A 25,308-nucleotide genomic window follows, 5' to 3' on the forward strand; every position below is an offset into this window, starting at 1 on the left:
TTTTCTTCTCTCTTCTGCAGGCGGCAGATTTAGACACACTGAAGCAGTCTGCCCGGATGGTTCATTATTGTGCCACCCCTCTGTTGTTCGATCCGTCATTTCAAGTGCAGGTTCAGAACGATCAGAGCAGGAGCGAAGGGAAGGTATGCCAGTCACATGGGAGGTCAGCAGCATGGGCTAGCACAGCATGCTGGGATTTCATAGATCCACAACAGTTAGGCTGGGATTTCATAGATCCACAACAGATAGGCTGGGATTTCATAGATCCACAACAGATTGGCTGGGATTTCATAGATCCACAACAGATAGGCTGAGATTTAATAGATCCAAAACTGATAGGCTGGGATTTCATGGATCTATAACAGATAGGCTGGGATTTCATTGATCTACAACAGATAGGCTGGGATTTCATAGATCCACAGCAGATAGGCTGGGATTTCATAGATCCACAACAGATAGGCTGGGATTTCATAGATCCACAGCAGATAGGCTGAGATTTCATAGATCTAAAACAGATAGGCTGGGATTTCATGGATCTATAACAGATAGGCTGGGATTTCATAGATCCACAACAGATAGGCTGGGATTTCATGAATCTATAACAGATAGGCTGGGATTTCATAGATCCACAACAGATAGGCTGGGATTTCATAGATCCACAACAGATAGGCTGGGATTTCATAGATCCACAACAGATAGGCTGGGATTTCATGGATCCACAACAGATAGGCTTGGATTTCATGGATCTACAACAGATAGGCTGGGATTTAATTGATCCACAACAGATAGGCTGGGATATCATTGATCCACAACAAATAGGCTGGGATTTCATAGATCCACAACAGATAGGCTGGGATTTCATAGATCCACAACAGATAGGCTGGGATTTCATGGATCCACAACAGATAGGCTGGGATTTCACAGATCCACAACAGATAGGCTGGGATTTCATGGATCCACAACAGATAGGCTGGGATTTCATGGATCCACAACAGATAGGCTGGGATTTCATGGATCTACAACAGATAGGCTGGGATTTCATGGATCTACAACAGATAGACTGGGATTTCATGGATCCACCACAGATAGGCTGGGATTTCATAGATCTACAACAGATAGGCTGGGGTTTTATAGATCTACAACAGGTAGGCATGGATTTCATAGATATACAACAGATAGGCTGGGATTTCATGGATCTACAACAGATAGGTTGGGATTTCATGGATCTACAACAGATAGGCTGGGATTTCATGGATCCACAACAGATAGGCTGGGATGTCATAGATCTACAACAGATAGACTGGGATTTCATGGATCCACCACAGATAGGCTGGGATTTCATAGATCTACAACAGATAGGCTGGGATTTCATAGATCCACAACAGATAGGCTGGGATTTCATGGATCCACAACAGATAGGCTGGGATTTCATGGATCCACAACAGATAGGCTGGGATTTCACGGATCTACAACAGATAGGCTGGGATTTCATAGATCTACAATGAATAGGCTGGGATTTCATAGATCCACAACAGATAGGCTGGGATTTCATAGATCCACAACAGACAGGCTGGGATTTCATAGATCCACAACAAATAGGCTGGGATTTCATAGATCCACAAAAGATAGGCTGGGATTTCATGGATCCACAACAAATAGGCTGGATTTCATAGATCCTCAACAGATACCTTCTCAAGCAAATTTCAACACCTAATGATGTGGTATATATATATATATATATATATACACACACCAGCCGGCCAGCAGTTTCCTGCCAGCTCGTGGAGAGAACTGAGCAAGGCATGTACAAAAAAATTTAAAATACTGGTAAATATTTACAAAGTAACACATAAATACATAATAAAAGATATAGCAGATAGACTTATGCGAATGATGATACCAAGAAATCATTACTTGATACACATTTAATGGGGTAAAAAAATAAAAATATGAAACTGGACCTTTTTGAAGGGAAGGGGGGAGGGATTAGATCAGAGAGGGGAAGGGAAAGGTTATATGTAATTATATATAAATATATGGGGTGTTATGTAGCTAGGACCACCCCTAAATGGATAGGAATTACCTATAAATAATTTGACCAACTGTTAATTATTGCTTCAAAGGAGGTAAATACATATTAAAACTAAGGCAACGCCCATGACCGTATCCTATGTAGATTCCCTACATGTGGAGAGATGTGATGGTGTCCCAACGTGCATACAATCTGGGGGGTACAAGTGTGATGAACAACAGAGCAGAGGGGCAAAAAACTGGAGGGGGAAGAGGGAAAAAGGAATTGGATGTCAATACCATGTTATAGGATGGTATTGACATCCAATTCCTCATTGAGATCCCCAGGCGAGAGGGTGTCGAGGATGAAGTAGGCCTCCCGTTGGCAGAGCCACTGGAATCAATCAGGGAGGGGTTAGACCAGAGAGGGGAAGGGGAAAGTTATATGTAAATATATAAAAATGAATGTGGTGTTATGTGGCTAGGACCACCCCCAAATGGATAGGGATTACCTATAAATAACTAGACCAACTGTTAATTATTGCTTCAAAGGAAGTAAATGCATAATAAAGCTAAGGCAACACTCATGCTATCGTACGTATCCTATGTCGATTCCATACATTTGGGGAGATGAGATGGTGTCCCCACGTGCATACAATCCTGGGGTACAAGTGTGATGAACAACAAAGCAAAGGGGGGAAAAGGACTATGTTATAAGATGGTATTGACCTCTAATTCCTCATTGAGGCCCCCAGGTGAGAGGGTGTCGAAGATGAATATCCAGTAGATCGCTGGAAACAATCTTTCCCCCGGGGAGACCCCTGGGCATAGCTTCAATGATTCACACTCGCAGATCGTAGACCGATCATGAAATTCCTGAAAATGACGAGGTACTCTATGTTTATCTTTCCCCTTCTTGATAAAGCAGCGATGTTCGTCCACTTCTTATCCGAAGAGGGCGGATAGTGTGACCCACATAATAGAGGCCGCAGGGACAGGATAAACAATATATGACATGATACGTAGAACAACGGTAAAAATCATCAATGGTATAGGTATTACCTTTGACTGTAAAGTCTTTTTGTCGATCATAGACAAACCTGATCAAAAAGACTTTACAGTCAAGGGTAATACCTATACCATTGATGATTTTTTTCTGTTGTTCTACGGATCATGTCATATATTATTTATCCTGTCCCTGCAGCCTCTTTTACATGGGTCACACTATCCACCCTCTTCGGAAAAGATTTGGCGAACATCGCCGCTTTATCAAGGAGGGGAAGGGTAAATATAGTGTACCTCATCATTTTCAGGATTTCCATGATCGGTCTACAGAGGGTCTGCGAGTGTGATTCATTGAAGCTATGCCCAGGGGTCTCCCCGGGGCAGAGTGATTCCAGCAGCTCTGGCAACGGGAGACTTTCTGGATATTCATCCTCGATGCCATCTCGCCTGGGGGCCTCAATGAGGAATTGGAGGTCAATACCATCCTATAACATAGTCCTTTTTCCCCCCTTTGCTCTGTTGTTCATCACATTTGTACCCCAGAATTGTATGCACGTTGGGACACCATCACATCTCCCCACATGTATGGAATCTATGTAGGATACGGTCATGGGTGTTGCCTTAGCTTTAATATGCATTTACCTACCTTGAAGCAATAATTAATAGTCGGTCTAGTTATTAATAGGTAATCCCTATCCATTTGGGGGTGGTCCTAGCCCCATAACACCACATATATTTACATATAACTTTCCCCTTCCTCTCTCTGGTCTAACCCCTCCCCCCTTCCCTTCACAAAGGTCCAGTTTTATATTTTTATTTATTTACCCAATAAAATGTCTATCAAGTAATGATTTCTTGGTATTATCGTTCGCATATGTCTATCGAATATATCTTTTATCATTTATTATGTATTTATGTGTGTAACATTGTTAAGATTTACCAGTGTTTTTAATTTTTATGTACATGCCTTGCTCAGTTCTCTCCAAGAGCTGGCTTTGCTTGAGAAGGAAGCATGTCCCTATGTGGTACATCGCATGCTCCGAAACGCGTTGTATTCTGGTTGCCGACGACGCTGCGTTCCACGCTGTGCTTCCTTAGCTTCAGGACGGACTTTGGCCGGCTTTCTTCTCCACACGGGGACACTTGTCACATTCCACACTGGCCCTTAGGCTGACACTGGCCCTTAGGCTGACACTGGCCCTTAGGCTGACACTGGCCATTAGGCTGACACTGGCCCTTAGGCTGACACTGGCCCTTAGGCTGACACTGGCCCTTAGGCTGACACTGGCCCTTAGGCTGACACTGGCCCTTAGGCTGACACTGGCCCTTTGGCTGTCTTGCATTCTTCAGGGGAGTGATTCACTTTTGGGACCAAAGTTGAAGCGGAAGGATACATTTTAATATGTATGACAATGCATTTTCCCAGAAACGGCACAGATCCAATGATTCCGGAGCATCGGGCAGGGACCGCAGTCACAGTTGCGATTCTGCAGATATGCCTCCCAGCAAAGCGAGGGATGAGCCGTGGCTCCAGGAACTGTGCACAGCATTCATGCAGCAATACATCCAGTACCTACAGAGTACCGGCTTCATCCTTGTCCAGCTACGGCCTGCTTCTCCTGCCCGCAGGTAAGTGCCAGTCTTGTGTATTGGGGTAAGAGGGCTCTTGTCATTTGATTAGTAATAATTAAAACACAATATTTTAAGGTTTAAGAGACTCTGTCACCGGCCCTTGCATATGGTTAACCACTTCACGCCTAAGGATAAAACAAATCTTAATGCCTAAGCCCAATTTTGCAACTTTGACACGCGGTAATAAAACCGTACATATCACAGCTACTTTGTGCATCCGGGTGGAATATATTGCGTTTTTTTTTTTTTTCAGGAAAAGTTGGGCTTTTAGTTGGTGGTAATTGATAATAGATATCTCCTCTTTTTTTTTTTTATCAAAGGAAAATTGGCCTAAAATAGTAAAAAAAAAAAAACTTATTTTTAAATTTAACGGTTTATTTATTGCTACTACCATAACCTACCACCAAAGGACAACCCAAAATAAATTCTCCTGCTCCTAAAGACCACAGTGATGTGTATGTTAGTTGTTGTATGTACACATAGTACAGCCCAGAAACAATAGTGCGCATTTTGTTTTGTTTTTTATTTTCCTACCTAAAACACACTGACACTGACTGATACTAATTGTCCAAAAAATACTGACCCTGACCCAAACACTTTTTTTTATCTTTAATTATGATTATTGTTTTTTTTTTTAACTCACATTTTTTTTCTATTTATTTATATTTTTTATCTTTAAAGTGATTGTAAAGTATCATTTTTTTTTTTCCTCTTCTTGGGTCCCTATTCGGCTCTCCTGGCCCCTCCCTCCTGTTGAGTGCACTTAAGCCGAGCCGAGTCACTGCTCCCTTTGTCCATCCAGACATGGAGCTGCGACCCGGTGTTCTAAAATTTTGTCGGACCCATGAAAATTCCAGACCTCGTCACTTCCGGTGACGCTACGTCATAACCCAGCTGGTGCGAGCCCCGGTGCGCATGCGCACAAGACATTTTCAAGGTCCGATGAAATTCTAAGACTTAGCGAACAGCTGATTGAGAGGAGGAGGGGCTGAGGTGGGACGCACACACCGCCGCGGGAAAATTGCTGTCACGGGCGAACCAAAGGTGCTGGAGACCCCAAAATTTTATCGTAGGGTGGCCAAGACCCTTCCCTACGGCTGGAATTGGAGTCTCTGGTATGAAAGGCCGTGGAGCAGTGACCCCAAGAACCGGGCCTCCCCCGCCATAGACTCCAATGTTAAACCTGGTCACCTCGCGGTTTGGTCACGGTTCCTTTGGAGAGCTGTCACGGCCGAATTATAGGTCGCGTCAGACATGAAAAAAATACAGTAGGTAGCCAAGACCCTCGGGTACATCTGGAAAAAATTTGGGGTCTCGGGGCCTTTGGGCTCGGAGCAGTGACGTGCCAAAGTGGACCAACTTTCCCCATAGATGCCAATGTTAAATCCGGGGTGTCTCCGGGTAGAGTTTCTGGTTTTCCCAGACACTTTGTGGAGCTGTCACGGGCGAACCAAAGGTGGAGATCCCAAAATTGTATCGCAGGTAGCCAAGACGCTCCCCTACAGCTGATAAAAATTTGAGGTCTCGGGGATGAAAGGGCGCGGAGCAGTGACCCCCAGGCCCGGTTTTATCAGCCGTAGGGAAGGGTCTTGGCCACCTACGATAAAATTTTGGGGTCTCCAGCACCTTTGGTTCGCCCGTGACAGCAATTTTCCCACGGCGGTGTGTGCGTCCCACCTCAGCCCCTCCTCCTCTCAATCAGCTGTTCGCTAAGTCTTAGAATTTCATCGGACCTTGAAAATGTCTTGTTCGCATGCGCACTTGGGCTCGCACCAGCTGGGTTGTGACGTAGCGTCACCGGAAGTGACAAGGTCCGAAATTTTCATGGGTCCGACAAAATTTTAGAACACCGGTCTATCCCTCTCTCTCTCTCCTGATTGGCTGAATGATTTTGATTGACAACAGTGTGAGCCAATCGCTCCACACTGCTGTCTCAGCCAGTGGGGAGGGGAGCCCCAGGCAGCTTAGACACTCCTGTAACTTCGCTAGATAAAGACGGGCTCGGGTACGTTTTAGGAGGCTTTTGCACACAGGTTTTTTTTTATCATAATGCATAGAATGCACTTTCTAACTTTACAATCTATTTTAATTTTTTTTTTTTTTTCTACTCATACTTTTTTTTTTTTCTATCTCTGCAAAGATAGGGAAGGATATAATGTATCTGTCTCCTCCATTCACAGAGACAGAAGATACGGGGCGGGCTTCACTGTGACTGATCACCGTAATAGCTAATCAGAGGATATCACAGTGATCAGGTGACCCGTAATCGAATGCTACGCTGCCTGATCATTGAACCGGGGTCTGGGGCTCTCAGTGAGACCCTGGTAGAGGGCTGCATTGGGTGCGGGTTCCCGCTGGACCCGCCGCAAATCTCGCGGGTGTGGGCGGTTTTCCCATTGCTGCGGGCGGTCAGGAACTTTTGGGGGGAACTCTATGATGTAAGGACTCACTGTACTTGTGCATGTTCTCCCCGCAGCTATGGTTCCTTCCTTCCCCAGCGCAGCCAATAACCAACGCTGATACAGTGCCAGACCAAACCATTACACAGGAAAAGGAGGGGGGCAAAGAAGAAAAGTCTTACCTGACCTCGCTCCGCCAGCTCTCGTTATTCTTCTCGGGGTATGGTACATGACTGTCAGTGTACCATACCCCGAGAAGAGTAACGAGAGCTGGCGGAGCGAGGTCAGGGAAGACTTTTCTTCTTTGCCCCCCTCCTTTTCCTGTGTAATGGTTTGGTCTGGCACTGTATCAGGCATTCTATGAGGTTATTGGCTGGGGAAGGAACGAACCATAGCTGCGGGGAGAGCATGTGTGTAATGGTTTGGTCTGGCACTGTATGAGGCAACGTTGTATGATGTGGTTATTGGCTGGGGAAGGAGAAGGAGGAACCATAGCTGCAGGGAGAGCATGATGAGCCTCTAACTCTAAGACCTCTTTTCAGCATCATTATACAGCATTATAAGAGAAGGGCTTTGACTGCAGATAAGGGCCAGCACTGAGATAAAGTTTGCGGGAGTGGACACAAACATTGTGGGTGCGGGCGGGATTGGACACAAACATTGCGGGTGCGGGCGGGATTGGACACAAACATTGCGGGTGCGGGCGGGATTGGACACAAACATTGCGGGTGCGGGCGGGATTGGACACAAACATTGCGGGTGCGGGCGGGATTGGACACAAACATTGTGGGTGTGGGCGGGATTGGACACAAACATTGCGGGTGCGGGCGGGATTGGACACAAACATTGTGGGTGCGGGCGGGTGTGGAACACATAGGTTGCGGGTGCGGGCGGTCCTGGTCATACATTCAGCAGGTGCAGGTTTAAGAAAACAGGCCCGCGCAGGGCTCTAGACCCTGGTCCTTGTTCTGGGAGCATGCCAAGCGGCGAGCTTCCAGCACAAAGGGAGATATGCAAATAAGTGGCCCCGTGGTAATTAGCCCAGTCCTGTCAGGCCACGTGTTTGTGTAGGGTCGGTGTGAAGGGTTTGAAGTGAATGTACACAAATACTTTTTTCTCGTTCACTGTGGGAAAAAGGAAGCGTTGACTGTCAAACCAAAAGAAATTACTGTGTAAAAAATCATATTTCAATAATTTTCACCTTGCATCTCAAAAACTGATGCACATCAACAAAAATTACCAAGTTATTGATTGCTGCCACCTTAATTCAAAAGAAACTTTTTACATCTAGTGAACCCAGTGTCTCCAATAAATAAACCTAGATATAGTGGCGCTACAACAATCAGAAAAAAAAATCTGAAATTCTCAAATTAAAATAAAAATATGAAATGAAAAGCTGCAGAAGAACGCTACTTCAGCACAATTTCAAAGCTGCAGATCAGTACAATTTGGACCTCTGATTTCACTGCGGCTTGCGACTTCATTTAACAAAAAGTCAATAAAAGTTGCAATGGAATTGTAGAAAGGTATCGGTTTCAGTATCGGAGCATTTGGAATGAGTACAAGTATCAGCACCGATACAAGAATGAATGCAACACTAATGTATATACTACACCTGGAAGCTAGAAATCACTGTAATAGACATCACTACTACACCTCTACTCCACCACTACTACAGCAATCTTCACTTGATTCCGAGTCCTGTGCTGAGCGGCTGGCCTAATGCATTCCTTAACCACTTTAGAACTGGGCCTTTTTCCTACCCTTGTTGTTTACAAGTTAAAATCAGTTATTTTTTTTTTTTTTGATCGAAAATTACTTGTAACCCCCAAACATTATATATTTTTTTTAACAGAGACCCTAGAGAATAAAATGGAGATCGTTGCAATATTTTTTATCACACCGTATTTGCGCAGCGGTCTTACAAACGCAATTTTTAGGGAAAAAATACACTTTTTCGAATTAAAAAATAAGAGAACAGTAAAGTTAGCCCAATTATTTTCTATAATGTGAAAGATAATGTTACGCCGAGTAAATAGATACTCAACATGTCATGCTTCAAAATTGTGCATGCTCGTGGAATGGTGACAAACATTGGTATTTAAAAATCCCCATAGGCAACATTTTAAAAATGTTTTACATGTTACCAGTTTAGAGTTTCAGAGGAAGTCTAGGGCTAGAATTATTGCTCTCGCTCGAACGATTGCAGCGATACCTCACATGTGACATTTGAACACCGTTTACATATGTGGGCGCGACTTGCGTATGCATTCGCTTCTGCACGCGAGCTAACGGGGACGGGGTACTTTAATTTTTTTTTTCCTATTTATTTTAGGTTTTATTTTTATTTTTACACTGTCCTTTTAAAAAAAAATGTTTGATCCCTTTATTCCTATTACATCCTTTGCAATAGAAATAAGCATGACAGGTCCTCTTTAATGTGAGATCTGAGGTCAAAGAGATCTCACATCTACTATGAAATAAAATTGGCTCTTTAAGGCCGTTGCTAGGAAGCGACATTTGACATCGCTACGGTCCTCCAAGACCATAGAGGGGAGTGGGGGCCATCTTGCTCTCACTCGACTTCCTGCCTAAGAGGACAGCGGAGCGGATCGTTTTCCCCGCTGTCGATGGCTCTGGTAAGCGGGCGAAAACAACCAGGAAGCGGTGGGAGGTGAGGGGGGGTAGCACCTCTCCCCCCGCCCATAAAAGTAATCCCACAGTGAATCCGCCACTGGGACCACCCTTATGTTAAAGCGGACCGCCCGCTGTTTAAAAAAATACCGGGTTATGGCAGCTCACTGCTGCCATAACCCCGGTATCTTAACGTCAAAGGACCAGCGTAAATACACGGTGGGCAGTCTGTAAGTGGTTAAACAGGAGGTTGGCTATCCAGCAAGGGCACCATTCAGATGATGCTTTGCATGAGTGCTAAGCGTTCTGAGATTGGACGAGGTGGGAAGAGTGACGTCCCACCCCACCTTGTCCAGCGAGAGAACGCGTTGCATTAATTCAGAAAATGCAAAGCAATCTCTGATTGGTGCCCATGCTGAGCAGCTGACCTTCTGTATTCACAATGCATTAGGCCTGCTGGAAGCAAGTGGAAATAGCTGTGCCTACTATGCTGGATTCCTGCTTCTAAGGGCATCAGCTAGGTATTGTATATACAAAGTTACATTGGCACAAACTGGACCAGTGTAGCTATGTTAAAATATAGCAAGCATGGAATTCTTATTTAACTTTTCTATTGGAAAAATAAAAAAGCTAAAGGTCCCCTTAAATCAATCCACTTCAATAAATCCAAGGAGCGGGGACAGAGTCTTCTTAATAACGTTTATAGCCATAAAAGCAGGAATAAAGTTGCAATCTTTGTGTCCACAGCGTAGCGCGGATAAGAGCGGTGGCTTCACTGGCTCCAGAGAACAGAGCATCCAAACCAAAGAGCGAGGGCAGTCCTAAGGTAAGTCCTGACTGCTGGGACCTCAGGAAGAAAGATTATTATCCTGGCCTGTGCAGAAATGTAAAACTACTTGAGGGAAACCTGCAATGAGAAGATATGTAGACTACCAGTGCAGAACATGAACATGCAGGTTGCCTGATCTTAGGGAGAACATTTATTTTCAAACGTTTAGAGTCATTAAATGATATAAAACCTATGATTTGTTTGTCTTGCAGAGCACAACTCCTACAGTTATTACATATCACCTGCAGAGGGCGCTGCCTGGAGGCATTGTACTAATGGAGCTCTCCTTTCAGGTTGGTAGGGCAAATGGACAGGTAATGGTGAGAAACGATCGGATTTTGGCCCTCAGGATTCTGATCTGTATCTTTCTTCCACAGGGATGCTATTTCTGTGTGAAGCAGTATGCTCTGGAATGTTCTCGCATACCAATGGGCCAGTCTGTTAACTCACAGGTACCTACCTACCGCATGTCTGTATTGCATATAATCTCCATATGTATGACGTAATCTTCCTGCACCAAATTTACAAGTCATGTCTCTTGCTCCTAGTGAATTATCTACAATCCTTAGTGATGTCACAGGCCTCTAGTGAATGGATAGGCTGCATTCTCAGTGATGTCACCGGACTTTAGTGAATGAATAGGCTGCATTCTCAGTGATGTCACCGGTCTCTAGTGAATGGATAGGCTGCATTCTTAATGATGTCACCGGTCTCTAGTGAATGGATAGGCTGCATTCTCAGTGATTACACCGGTCTCTAGTGAATGGATAGGCTGCATTCTCAGTGATGTCACCGGTCTCTAGTGAATGGATAGGCTGCATTCTCAGTGATGTCACCGGTCTCTAGTGAATGGATAGGCTGCATTCTCAGTGATGTCACTGGTCTGTAGTGAATAGATAGGTTGCCTTCTCAGTGATGTCACTGGTCTCTAGTGCATGGATAGGCTGCATTCTCAGTGATGTCACCGCTCTCTAGTGAATGGATTGGCTGCATTCTCAGTGATGTCACTGGTCTCTAGTTAATGGATAGGCTGCATTCTCAGTGATGTCACCGGTCTCTAGTGAATGGATTGGCTGCATTCTCAGTGATGTCACCGGTCTCTAGTGAATGGATTGGCTGCATTCTCAGTGATGTCACTGGTCTCTAGTGAATGGATAGGCTGCATTCTCAGTGATGTCACCAGTCTCTAGTGAATGGATAGGCTGCATTCACAGTGATGTCACCGGTCTCTAGTGAATGGATAGGCTGCATTCTCAGTGATGTCACTGGTCTCTAGTGAATGGATAGGCTGCATTCTCAGTGATGTCACCGGTCTCTAGTGAATGGATAGGCTGCATTCTCAGTGATGTCACCGGTCTCTAGTGAATGGATAGGCTGCATTCTCAGTGATGTCACCGGTCTCTAGTGAATGGATAGGCTGCATTCTCTGAGATGTCACCGGTCTCTAGTGAATGGATAGGCTGCATTCTCAGTGATTTCACTGGTCTCTAGTGAATGGATAGGCTGCATTCTCAGTGATGTCACCGGTCTCTAGTGAATGGATAGGCTGCATTCTCAGTGATGTCACCGGTCTCTAGTGAATGGATAGGCTGCATTCTCAGTGATGTCACCGGTCTCTAGTGAATGGATAGGCTGCATTCTCAGTGATGTCACTGGTCTCTAGTGAATGGATAGGCTGCATTCTCTGAGATGTCACCGGTCTCTAGTGAATGGATAGGCTGCATTCTCAGTGATTTCACTGGTCTCTAGTGAATGGATAGGCTTCATTCTCAGTGATGTCACCGGACTTTAGTGAATAGATGGGCTGCATTCTCAGTGATGTCACCGGTCTCTAGTGAATGGATGGGCTGCATGCTCAGTGATGTCACCGGTCTCTAGGGAATGGATAGGCTGCATTCTCAGTGATGTCACCGGTCTCTAGTGAATGGATAGGCTGCATTCTCAGTGATGTCACCGCTCTCTAGTGAATGGATAGGCTGCATTCTCAGTGATGTCAACTCTGTCTAGTGAATGGATAGGCTGCATTCTCAGTGATGTCACCGCTCTCTAGTGAATGGATAGGCTGCATTCTCAGTGATTTCACTGGTCTCTAGTGAATGGATAGGCTGCATTCTCAGTGATGTCACTGGTCTCTAGTGAATGGAAAGGCTGCATTCTCAGTGATGTCACCGGTCTCTAGTGAATGGATAGGCTGCATTCTCAGTCATGTCAACTCTGTCTAGTGAATGGATAGGCTGCATTCTCAGTGATGTCACCGCTCTCTAGTGAATGGAAAGGCTGCATTCTCAGTGATGTCACCGGTCTCTAGTGAATGGATAGGCTTCATTCTCAGTGATGTCACCGGTCTTTAGTGAATGGATAGGCTGCATTCTCAGTGATGTCACCGGACTTTAGTGAATAGATGGGCTGCATTCTCAGTGATGTCACCGGTCTCTAGTGAATGGATGGGCTGCATGCTCAGTGATGTCACCGGTCTCTAGGGAATGGATAGGCTGCATTCTCAGTGATGTCACCGGTCTCTAGTGAATGGATAGGCTGCATTCTCAGTGATGTCAACTCTGTCTAGTGAATGGATAGGCTGCATTCTCAGTGATGTCACCGCTCTCTAGTGAATGGATAGGCTGCATTCTCAGTGATGTCACCGCTCTCTAGTGAATGGATAGGCTGTATTCCCATTGCTTACAGACATAGTATTTACTGCTTTACTCTGAAAATGGAATATTTATGTTCATTCCTGATTTCTTTCCCCTGCTTTTATGATGCTAGATGGTCTTTTTGTGTTATTCAGTAAAGTAAAATTCAAAGTATAATGACAACATGTAAATCACAGTCACCAATAGCAACCATATTTTAGTATATAGCATTCAGATATAGGTAAAGGAATTATTATAGGTCCCTTAAACTTTGCATATTGCCTTTTGCTGTATTGAGAAAGCCTGTATATGTGTATGGACTGGCAGACTGTCCTCATAGTCCGTAAAGCTTCCACCGCAGAAATGAAAAATAATTTGTAATAACCAAATTTTGTGTGATATTTTACAAGACAGCTGCTCCATCGTTCCTTACCGCTGAGAGTCCAGTGTCTGCCTGAGCTATGTATGGGATCTGTCCGTGTGGGTTAAGCAGCCATCTTGTCTGTGCGTTCTCTTCCTGTTGTGTACAAGTGTCATGTCCTTTCTTATCAGGGTGCCCTCTCCATGCGAACCCATTGCAGGAATACCCCTGAAAGTGCCTCCGAGTCTGCGGTATGTCCCGTCTCTCCCTACCCTCCCCTGCTCTCGGGCCCTCCCGCACTTGGCGCTATCCGCACTCCTGGTGTCCCGCCTCCTGTCCTTGTTTGTCATGGAACAATAACCTGTGTTTGGTGCCTCTGTGTTGATGCTGAACAATTGTCCTTTCCCTTCCTCTTCTCACACTTTGTAATTCTCTAAATATGTGTCAGTGGCTCTCATAATCCCTGGCAGCGCGTCTGATGGCACGCCGTCACTTCTGTTCTCCTGTCTCTTTTCATGAGCGCGTCAGCCCTGTCGCTATCTGTGATCCTTTCCTGCAATGTCACATTACCCATTCTGTTTATGGCTCAGTGGGGAATGTCAGATGATTTTCAGAAAACGAAAACCAGATTCTCTGCATCAGCACTGCAATGAATTAAACTTCCATCTGGAGGTGACGATCGGGTGGTAATACCAAGGCTGAGCTGAACCGATAGGCCTCATTTGGGGTGTAAGCTTCTCGTGTTGGTGCTGGGCTTTAGCGCATTGTGTTCAGGTGTTGGTGACGGGAAAAATCTTCGACATTGTCACAGTTGGCCAGCGGTGAGATGATTAGAACGAGATTTGTCCCCCCTGCTTGGTGAAAAGGGTCAGGAGAATAGAATCGTCGTTGTCTTTGGCATGCAATCTGGTGACAGCTTTGCACATGGTTCAGTTTTGGCAAAAATATCCCAACTTCCCCTCCCCAACGCTGTTGTGTATTGGTGATGGTGGTTTCTGCTGCACACATAAGATTTTGTCAACCTCCACTGTTTGGGTAGAATGTCACTGACTTGGTAAGTGTAAGTTCACTTTTCTTATATTGTATTATTTGCTGCCTGTTTATTATGTTTACATTGTACAGATGTGCTGAGAAGTTTACACACCCCTGGCAGAAATTGTAAAATGTTCACCTTTTTTGCTGCACCAACGCCACAAAATGGCCCCAACACCTCTAGAGCAAAGAGACCAAAATGAAACTATGATCACACCCATTAAAGTGGTTCTAAAGCCTCAAGGATTTTTTTTTACCCTAATGCATTCTATGCATTAGGGCACATGTGTCAAACACAAGGCCCGCGGGCCGAATGCGGCCCTCCAGGCCATTTCAGTTGCCCTCACACCCCTCCTGCAACTACAGCACCCCCCTCATCTCTGCCCCCACCTTGTCCCAGCAGTCTCACAGACAGGAGCACAGAGCTCCTGTGCTTCTCTGTGCAGCCATGGAGATGCTTTTTTCTGCTCTCTATCCAGCTCCGTGCACGAGGGCAGCGGTTCTAATCGCTATCTCCCACCTGCCTGGGCAGATTTTTAGCAGTGGCAGCCATTGGCTCCTGCTGTTGTCAATCAAATGCCGTAGTGGGGGGTGGGGCAGAGTCACCCAGTCTGTGTCAATAGACGCAGACTAGGCGTCTCGGGACCGAACACGCACGGGTGCCCCAATGGAAAGTAGCGAAGAGGAAGGGCCAGAAGCACCAGCAGGGGACCCCAGAAAAGGAGGATCGGGGCTGCTCTGTGCTAAACTAGTGCACAGAGCAGGTAAGTATAACATGTTTGTTGTTTTACTTTAAAATAAAAAAAAATAAAAAAAAACAAAGGTTTATAATTACTTACTAAACTGTGTTTGGAGAGTCTGCAAGGCCTATGAGAAGCACACCATCCCTAAAATGAAGCAAGGTGGTGGATCTCTGCGGGGTTGAGGTGGGGTGGGGTGTGGGCAAGATGAATGTATCGTAGCATATTATCCGAAAACATGGGATGCACTTGGCATAACAATGATCAGAAAAATAAGGCCCACAGATCTTCACTCTCTGAGGGAACTTCCTTCCAATCCACCAATTCCCCCCCCCCCCCCCCTATGCATGAATAGCACCGTCTTTTTTTTTTTTCCAACTTATCTTTTTTTTTCTGTGAAAACATGTGACCCCCTTCCCCCAATGCATGTCACTCACCTAGGTGAATGATGTTCACAGTGCTCGCTGTACCTCCTGGGATATTCACGTCACATATCCCAGGAGGCATAGACCTATATTCAGAAAAGAGGGGGCTTGCCTAGCACTGCGTCATCAGGTGGCATGCAGGCTGAACCCAGAAGAGCATGTGGGCCTCTCAATGACATCACAAGCAACATGGAGCCATGGGACAGAGTGGTGGCAGAAGACAGGAGGATCTCAGTGGATCCCCTGGGTGGGTGAGTATCTGAAATGTACACAACAGACCACCCGGTAAGTCTAAGCAGAGAAGATCTGCTTTAAAGTGTAACTAAAGTCCACAATAATATAACCCTGTTCCACTCATTCAATGCCCACGAGGTCCCACGCCGACATCATCTCCCCAGCTTCTTCTGGGTGCCAGTATTCGGCCATTTTGATAGGCTTGTGCATGATGATGTCATTCCCACGCAAATGCAGGAGTACTGTTATCCCGGCACACAGGAACTGTGCCAGAAAGCAGTGGGCAGGACTAGATGTTACCAGATAATGGTTGCCTTGCTACAGGCCTGTGAACCAGCAGTAACAATGCTGATGGCCCTGCCTTCTGCAACATCATTTCCTCCCACTGTACTGCAAGCAGGAACAGCCTACATGAGAGTGGCAACTCTGCCGTGAATCAGGAACAGTGCAACATTGTTGCCACACCATCACCGGAAGCTGCATTAGGTGGACTTCACTGGCAGAATCAAAAAGTAATTGTGTAACTTTAATTTCAGGCTCACTTATGATTAAATGGCACAATGTATGTTTTGGTAACTGGTCCACATTTTATATTTTCTGTTAGGGGTGTGCAAACGTATAAGCTCAACTGTAGGTGTGTACCTACTAAGACCATGGGCTAAGAAAGCTTTGGGTGCCTCTCAAGGTTCTCATCTCCAACTCTGGTGGCTCACACAGAGGGGTGCTGGTGTGCAAAAAGCCCATCCCAGCTCAATGTATGCAGTCAAAGAAAGGAAAAGACCCAATTACCGCACACCAACAAGACCAAAATGAAAGAGGCTTCAGCCCAGCTCCATCCAGGCCACCGCCCACTTATGCATTTCGCCCAGCCCCTTGGACTAAGTCATGGGCCAGGGACGGGCGGAGACATGGTAAGGGCCGTGGCCTAGACAAAGCCAGGCTGAAGCCGCTTTCATCGACAGTATTTGATCCCTTGCAGATTTTGTAAGTTTGCCCACTTACAAAGAAATGACGTGTCTATCATTTTTATCATAGGTGTATTTTAAATGATAGAGACAGAATATCAACCAAAAATCCAGAAAAAACACATGATACAAATGTTATAAATTGAGTTGCAGTAGAGTGAGTAAAATAAGTATTTGATCCTCTACCAACCAACAATACTGGCTATAGTGCTCATGTGGTACACAGATTAGTCCCGTCAATTTAAGAAGGTGCTTCTAACAACTCATTATGTGTATAAAAGACACATTTCCACAGAATCTCTTTATTCCATTCAAACCTCACATCCTTGGGCAAGACCAAAGAGGTGTCAAAGGATGTCAGGGACAAGATTGTAGACCTGCACAAGGCTGGAATGGGCTACAAGACCATCAGCAAGAAGCTGGGTAGGAAGGAGACAACTGTTGGATTATTTGCAAATGGAAGAAATACAAAATAACCAGTCATCAGTCAACCAATCAGTCGCCCTCGGTTTGGAGCTCCATGCAAGATTTCACCTTATGGGGTACAGATGATCATGAGAAAAGTGAGGGATCAGCCCAGAACTACTTAGGAGGAGCTTGTGAATTATCTCAAAGCAGTTGGGACCACAGTCACCAAACAAACAATTGGTAACAGAATACGCCGCCATGGATTGAAATCCTGCAACACTCGCAATGTTCCCCTTCTCAAGAAGGCACATATTCAGACCCGTCTAAATTAACCTTAATTATGAAGAACGTCTGCAATCGCTTGATTTATTCTCCCTGGAGAAGAGACGTCTGAGGGGGGACATGATAGCAATTTTTAAATATCTCAATGGGGATCTCAGCTTAGAAAAAAACTGTTCAGTCGAAGGGATTGCATGAGGACTCGGGGGCATTCAATGCGATTAGAGGAGAAGCGTTTTAACCTCAGGCAACGTGGGGGGTTCTTTACTGTTAGGGCTACAAGATTGTGGAATTCTCTACCACAAGAGGTGGTTTCTGCGGGAAGTATGGTTGCTTTCAAAAAACTCTTGGATGTACATCTCAAGGATCAGAACATTCAGGGGTATGAGAGATGATTACAGCCACACACACCTACACAGGTTGAACTGGATGGACTATTGTCTTTATTCAACCTCACCTACTATGTAACATCTAAATGATTCAGAGAAGGATTAGGAGAAAGTGCTGTGGTCAGATGAAACCAAAGTTCAGCTCTTTGGCATTACCTCGACTCGTCGTGTTTGGAGAAAGAAGAATGCTGACTATGACCCTAAGAATACCATCCCTACAGTCAAGCACGGAGGTGGAAAAATTACGCTTTGGGGTTGTTTCTTTGCTAAAGGTACAGGCCAAATATGACAGGACAGGGGCATGTCTTGTAAAATCTTGGATGAGAACCTTCTTCCCTCAGCCAGAACACTGAAGATGGGTCATGGATTGGTCTTCCAGCATGACAATGACCCAAAACATACCGACAAGGCAACAAAGGAGTGGCTCAAGAAGAAGCACATTAGGATCATGGAGTGGCCTAGCCAGTCTCCAGACCCTAATCCTATAGAAAATGTATGGAGGGAGCTGGAACTTCTAATTTCCATGCGGCAGTCAAGAAACCTTAAGGATTTTGAGAAGATCTGTAAAGAAGAGTGGACCAAAATCCCTCCTGAGATGTGTGCAAACCTAATCACCAACTACAAGAAACTTCTTACCTCTGTGCTTACCAACAAGTGTTTCTCCAGCAAGTGCTAACTTGTGTTTTTCTTGGGGATTGTAACGGCTACCCAGGAGGTGAGAGGGTATCAGCCGTTGGAGACGTCCTTTTTCCCGGCAAGTCCCTGTGTAGTAATGGAGTAGTATATTCCCAACCATAAGATCCAAGAGGAATGTCAGGTTCAGCTGTTGAACGACCGGGTAATAATGCCGTAAAATCCCCCTCCAAGATCGAGACGCGGCTACGTTTTGAAGGGTCAAAAAAAACAACTGTTGATTGAAACAAGAATACAGGCTTTTATACACCTGGGGAGTATATCAGACACTACTTAAACAATGGCCCGACATCCACCCAGACAAATAGGTAAGGTCATTACCACACTTAACAAAAGCTGCCTCAGCCCAAATCAACATAATGTAGACAAAAGCGCATCGTTAATCAGCAGACATTCCGTCTCTAGGTTGGCCATACCTTGACTTCATGGAATGTCCATATAAGGAGTCACTTCCTGGGGCTCACAGTGCAAAGAGCGATATGATAGCAGGGAGTGTAAATAACAGAATGGTTGCAGGGAAATCCTTCACACACATGAACCAGGTAAGCACAAATATTCTCTGTCAAAGGTAAGGTTCTGTTACAGGGATCAAATACTTATTTTACTCACTGAACTGCAACTTAATTTCTAACACTTGTATTGTGTGTTTTTTCTGGATTTTTGGTTGATATTCTGTCTCAACTATTTAAAATACACCTATAGACACATATAGACCCCTCATTTCTTTGGAAGTGTGCAAACTTACAAAATCTGCAGGGAATCAAAAAAATATTTTCCCCACTGTACATTACACTTGAGTCTTGTTGGTGTGCGGTGATTGGGTCTTTTCTTTGAATGTACCTATTTGAACTGGGGAAGCAGGGTCTGCGTATGGCTGGCCTTTAGTAAACTGCAATCAGTCTCCGCCTCCCAGTCTAAACCTCACAGTGAACGCCAGCTCCTGGTACGAGGGTACGTAGCACCCATAGGATGTCAGCACTGCATTGGACAGGTATATGCTGGGCTGCTGTAAACAGGACTTGCATTCATATGAAAGTACGACTAATATGTCAAACATGGAGAGAGCCACTTAACCCAGTAACAGGTCCATCAATGCTGGCAGCCACTTAGCAGACAGATTGGCCATTCTGATGTTTTTCCAGCCATGCTGAGGGCAGCCCGGTCCACAGCAGTTTATCATAATGGCCAATTGAGACACTACGGGTATTTAGTCTGACAATTTTAAGTCTGTCGCAGCAAGGTTGGAGAATTTTATTGTAATTCTGTGACAGTTTCAAGTCTGCTACTACAAAGATTTAAGCATCTCTTGTAATCCTTTGAATGTACAGTTAATTAACAATCAGTTTAAAAAGAAAATCTTATGGCATGCTGGGGAATTTCTGTCATTTCGGAGCCTTAGGCTGTTGAAGCACTAATGGAAATTGGGTGAATCATTGAAATAATCCTTTTAATTGTGCAGGTACTTGGAACTAAAAATGCAGAAAAAGTAATTTATCCTGAACATGTGGCATTAAAATAAAAAAAATAGAGTACTTTGTCTATGGGGAACGCTGAGCGCTTTACAAAATCCGGTCTTTCCCTGTATGTGTTACAAATTGTCCCTTTCTATTTAGCCTTGGTAAACCCAACCTTGCCTTAAAAATTGCTTAAAGTACAACAATGCTGAAGTACAGGGACTTTTGTGTGCTGTCTTAGTCTTCAAATCAAACACTGTGGGGCTGATTTACTAAAACTAGAGAGTGCAAAATATGGTGCAACTGTGCATGGTAGCCAGTCAGCTTCAAAATTCATCTTGTTCTATTGGGCTTTGACAATAAAACCTGGAAGCCGATTGGTTAGTATGCAGAGCTGCACCATATTTTGCACTCCCCAGTTTTAGTAAATCAACCCCTGTGTCTCTATGGAGCCCCCCCAAATCCTAGGCCTGGTCTGTACATGGAACTTTGACTTTAATCCAAATTTAGATTAAAACTGAAGTCCAGATTGTCTGCCACTGTAATTAGTTTGTTCGGGCCAAGCTGGCCCAAATATTTATTCTTTCTTTGTGACGGGCGTAACTAAAGGGGTTGCAATTGCAGCCAGGCCCCATGCTCCAGGGGGCCTGTGTGGCTCCCCTGAACACCTGGATAGGAGGGGCGGCGGGGGCAGCATGTAGAGAAATCACTGTCCTCCTTTTTCCTCCTGTAGCTGCAGGAGGAAAATGGAGGAGATTGGTTCCTCTGTATGCTGCCTCCGCCACTCCTCCTATCCAGTTCACTTGTGTTCTGCTGTCTCTGCCCCCCCCCCAGCTCCTTCCTTTTCTGAGTGGACAGAGTCATAGTCAGTAACATTGTAAATAAAATAAAATGATAAAAAAAAAATAATACAATTAAAATACCAAAAAATAAAAACTACTGACACCAGTGGGTGAACTTCCAGGATTGCAAAGGTCACACTTGCGACTGGACCCTGGCATTACACCACTGTGGGGAGGCCCCAAGATGGCAGAAAGGGGGCCCACTGAAGAACTTGTGAAAGGGTCCTGCAATGAGAGTAAAGGGCCCCAGGATCAGTGGGAAGAGCCCCAGGCTTGAAGGGAAGGGGTCCGGCCAGGGGTCCGGGGAGCCCTTCATGGTTTCTTGAACCGGGGCCCTGAAGGTTCTAGTTACACCTTTGCTCTGTGAGCAGTGTATCATACTATAGTAGCATCAGCTGCATACAGTATGCAACGGCTGTGTTAAGCAGCATTTCCGGAGACTTCACCTCTGCTGCCAGGATATACTCAAGTTGGGCCAAGAGTTTCTCATTTTTGTCAATATAAGGCTTCCCCTGATTGGCCAAGGTGGAGAGGCAGATGGGTGATGTCACGGTCTCCACCTCTGCCGATACTACAGTACCATACAGCACTCACAGCAGCCAAATAACCTTGGCACAAACTAACTATTTAAAACAAGGGTAGGCAACCTTGGCACTCCAGTTGTGGTGAAACTACAAATCCCATCAGCCTCTGAGTCTAGGAACACGCCTGTGGCTGTCTCAGTCTTGCAATGCCTCATTGGGTTTGTAGGTTCACCACAGCTGGAGTGCCAAGGTTTCCTGCCTCTGATTTAAAAGATAGGAAACCTGGACTTCAGCTATAAGCCCAACCCCCTGCTGACAGTAAGCGCCACACCTGTCATTCACCCACTAAATGCCAGCGTCTTTACTACCCAATGACATTCTGGTTTTTGTACTTCAAATACAGCACCGCCCGCATATAGTTAAATTACTCAGTTAGCTTAGGCCAGTGGTGGTAAACTTTCTTGATATGGGGAGCCTCCAGTTTGTGGCCCCTGATATCACTAAAGACACAGTGTAAATATTTGTCAGCACACCACGAATCTTTATGTTGTCCAAACAGCTTTATTGTAGCATGATCACATCACAAACAGGAGAGTGCAGTGTTTGAGTCACGCAGAAACCCATGATGATTAATTGATCATATGTCAATAAAGTGGTTTGGACAACCTTAAGATCCGTGGTGTGCTGGCAAATATCGACACTATGTCATGTAAGATCCAGTCTCCAGCTGGTCATTGCTGCAGCATCCTCTATCCTAGAGCCTTCTCCAGGAACGTGTGCAGTGGGAATATGGATAGTTGACATCTCTAAAGGGTTTCACATAAAATTCAGTGAATATTCATTATTAGAGACAGCAGACACACAGCAGGATATAGGCAAAGACTGTGGGTATGGTGCAAGAGATGGTCAGAGACTGCAGACATAATACAGGAGATGGTCAGAGACTGCAGACATAATACAGGAGATGGTCAGAGACTGCTGACATGATGCAAGAAATGGTCAGAGACTGCAGACATGATACAAGAAATGGTCAGAGATTGAAAACGCAATACAAGAGACGGGCAGAGACTGCAAACACGATGCAGACGACGGTCAGAGACTGCAGACACGATGCAAACGATGGTCAGAGACTGCAGACACGATGCAAACGATGGTCAGAGACTGCAGACACGATGCAAACGATGGTCAGAGACTGCAGACACGATGCAAACGATGGTCAGAGACTGCAGACATGATATAGGAGATGGTCAGAGACTGCAGACTTAATACAGGAGATGATCAGAGACTGCAGACATATTACAGGAGATGGTCAGAGACTGCAGACTTAATACAGGAGATGGTCAGAGACTGCAGACATATTACAGGAGATGGTCAGAGACTGCAGACATAATACAGGAGATAGTCAGAGACTGCAGACATAACAGAAGAAATGGTCCGACTGCGAACATGATGCAAGAGATGTTCAGAGACTGCGGACTCGCTGCAAGAGACTGTAAAGAGACTGGACACATATTACATGAGGCTGCTAGAAATAATTATAACAGGGCAATAGGGAAACACAAATTAGTCTCTGCAGGGGGCCTGAGGGCCACACAAAAAGTGCCACATGTGGCCCCTGAAGATTGGGGACCCCGGGGTAAGGAATGACCTTAAATGCTTATCTTATTCTTTGTTCCTGAAGGCTTCCTGCCTGCAGTACAATTGGTCCCATAAAGCTGCTCCTCTACGCCAGTTGTGGCGCCTCTGACATTATCCTGTACAGTTCATGGCCAGCAGTCCGGCGTTGTATGTGGGGGGAATCAAGGGGCCCGTTCACATTCCGGGCCTCATGAAGGAGAGTGTTGGCTGCTGGGGGAGCAAAGAATATTAAAACTATTTCTACATAATACACCTTCCCTAGACTAAGTAAGCATTTAACCCTTGCAGTCTTGGGATGGAGGTGGTCGAAATATATTCATGTTTTTGTCTTGAGTTCAGCCCTAGAAAATTAAGACTTACGAGACTTTAGGAGTTGGGTTTATATCTACTTTATACTTAACTTAGGCAAAAGCTGAGGCCCCATGTACAGCCTGTGTCTAGGATTTAATTGGCTACCATTTGTAGATTCACACATTTACTTACAATCAACATGAGGTCCCTGCCTTTATAAGACCCTAGAAATGATGTAAGACCAGGATAGGTTTGCTTTAGGACTGGGCGGAAATAGGACATTTTGTATCGCATGCATTGAAGACCAGTTATCCAAAAAACCCATTCCCTTGCTAAAAAAAAAGACATCTAAGGCTGGGAGAACCATCACCTCTTGCTATGCTTCTTCACTGGATGGCTAGGTTACCCTCAATTCTGGTACCAGGTGAGTGGCCACAGCCCAACCAATAGAGTCACACAGCAGACATTTGTTCACTGTTTGATGCCTCTTGCATTGTCCTGAGGGCAGGTATCTCACCAGGCAGCAGGATTCTTGACCTGACTTTGGATTGGATCAAAAATGGAAGGGCCTCCTGCCATTGATGTAAAGATCGTTTTCCTGAAGAGCAGAAGACCTGGCTTCTTTTGCCCATTTCCAATACTTTCTTTAAGCTTACTCTTGTAGACACTAATGTCCTCCACTAAACAAGCAATTCGTTTTCCAGTTTTGAGTCCAATCCTGTTATTGACCCAAGAGAATGTATTGATCTCCCTTCTATTTCTCTACAGCTCTCCATGCTCTTCACTGAGGAGTGTGACAAGGTGCGGGACCTAATGCATGTCCATTCCTTCAGCTACGACTTCCACCTGCGGGTGGTGCACCAGTATCTGCTGGGTTCAAGCATGTCTCTGCGCCAAGGCTACGATCTCGCCAGCTTTCTGCAGCTCTTCATTTCCCAGCACCCAGACATCCCCAAGTATGGACGCAACCACGTGTACCAGGACATGCTATCCGTTCCAACGGAGATCATTGCTGCTCATCAGCTGTATAACTACATCGCTGATCACGCCAACACCTATCATATGAAGCCGCTGAGGATGGTTCGGCCCTCGGTGCTTGGGAGCAACAGCAAGAAGAGCGCCAGTGGAGAGCAGAATGAGTATGGCCTGGTGTCCATCTGGAACAGGTCAGATGTTTGTATAGATATACGTAGAAAAAATGTGAAGGAATCTCACCACATTGCTGAGGGATTGTACATTGATTAAAGTGGTTATAAAGGCAGAAGGTTTTTTGCCTTAATGCATTTTATGCATTAGGGTAAAAAACCTTTTGGGTGAAGCCCCCCCCCCCCCCCTATACTTACCTGAGCCTGATCCAGTGATGCGCATGAGAACAGCAGCTCTCCCAGGTCTCTCTTTCCTCATTGGCTCACACAGCAGTGGGAGCCATTGTCTCTTTCTCCTGGCAATCACAGCCAGTGAGCCAATGAGGAGAGAGCTGTGGGCGGGACTGAGCCATGCTGTGCGTGTGAATGGACAATGTCCATTCACAGGAGTGTAGCTCAGGAGCGAGCCTGCTCGAGTGCCCCCATAGCTAGAGGCTTGCTATTGGGGGGCACTCAGCATGGGGGAGGAGCCAGGACTGCTAGCGGGGGATCCAAAAAGAAGAGGATCGGGGCTGCTCTGGGCTAAAAGATTACACACAGCAGGTAAGTATAACAGGCTTGTTATTTAAAAAATAAATAAAACCTTTAGAATCACTTTAGATTAGTTTTTATTTTCTTAAAGAGGAGCTCTAACTTTAAAGAAGTTGTAAAGTCAGAAAGTTTTATTTTTTTTTATCTTAATGCATTTTATGCATTAAGATAAAAAACCTTTTGTGTGCAGCCCCCCTCGCCTTCCCTAACACTTA

At 45.2% G+C, this 25,308-nt stretch overlaps 1 protein-coding gene across 2 annotated transcripts in view; it reads left to right on the forward strand.

The window, feature by feature from the left end:
- Positions 1–25,308, forward strand: part of SZT2 (SZT2 subunit of KICSTOR complex) — a 355,341-nt gene that overhangs the window by 284,496 nt on the left and 45,537 nt on the right. Inside the window, exons 62-68 of one of the 2 annotated variants that reach the window (XM_082264795.1) lie at positions 21–143; positions 4,442–4,644; positions 10,428–10,506; positions 10,722–10,802; positions 10,887–10,961; positions 13,695–13,754; positions 24,186–24,583. In XM_082264795.1, the coding sequence (XP_082120921.1) occupies positions 21–143; positions 4,442–4,644; positions 10,428–10,506; positions 10,722–10,802; positions 10,887–10,961; positions 13,695–13,754; positions 24,186–24,583 (1,019 nt within the window). The remainder of the gene's footprint in view (positions 1–20; positions 144–4,441; positions 4,645–10,427; positions 10,507–10,721; positions 10,803–10,886; positions 10,962–13,694; positions 13,755–24,185; positions 24,584–25,308) is intronic. The other variant, XM_082264796.1, reaches the window with a different exon arrangement.

Source organism: Pelophylax lessonae, assembly GCF_965119305.1.
Source record: "Pelophylax lessonae genome assembly, chromosome: 8".
NCBI classification, from domain to species: Eukaryota; Metazoa; Chordata; class Amphibia; order Anura; family Ranidae; genus Pelophylax; species Pelophylax lessonae.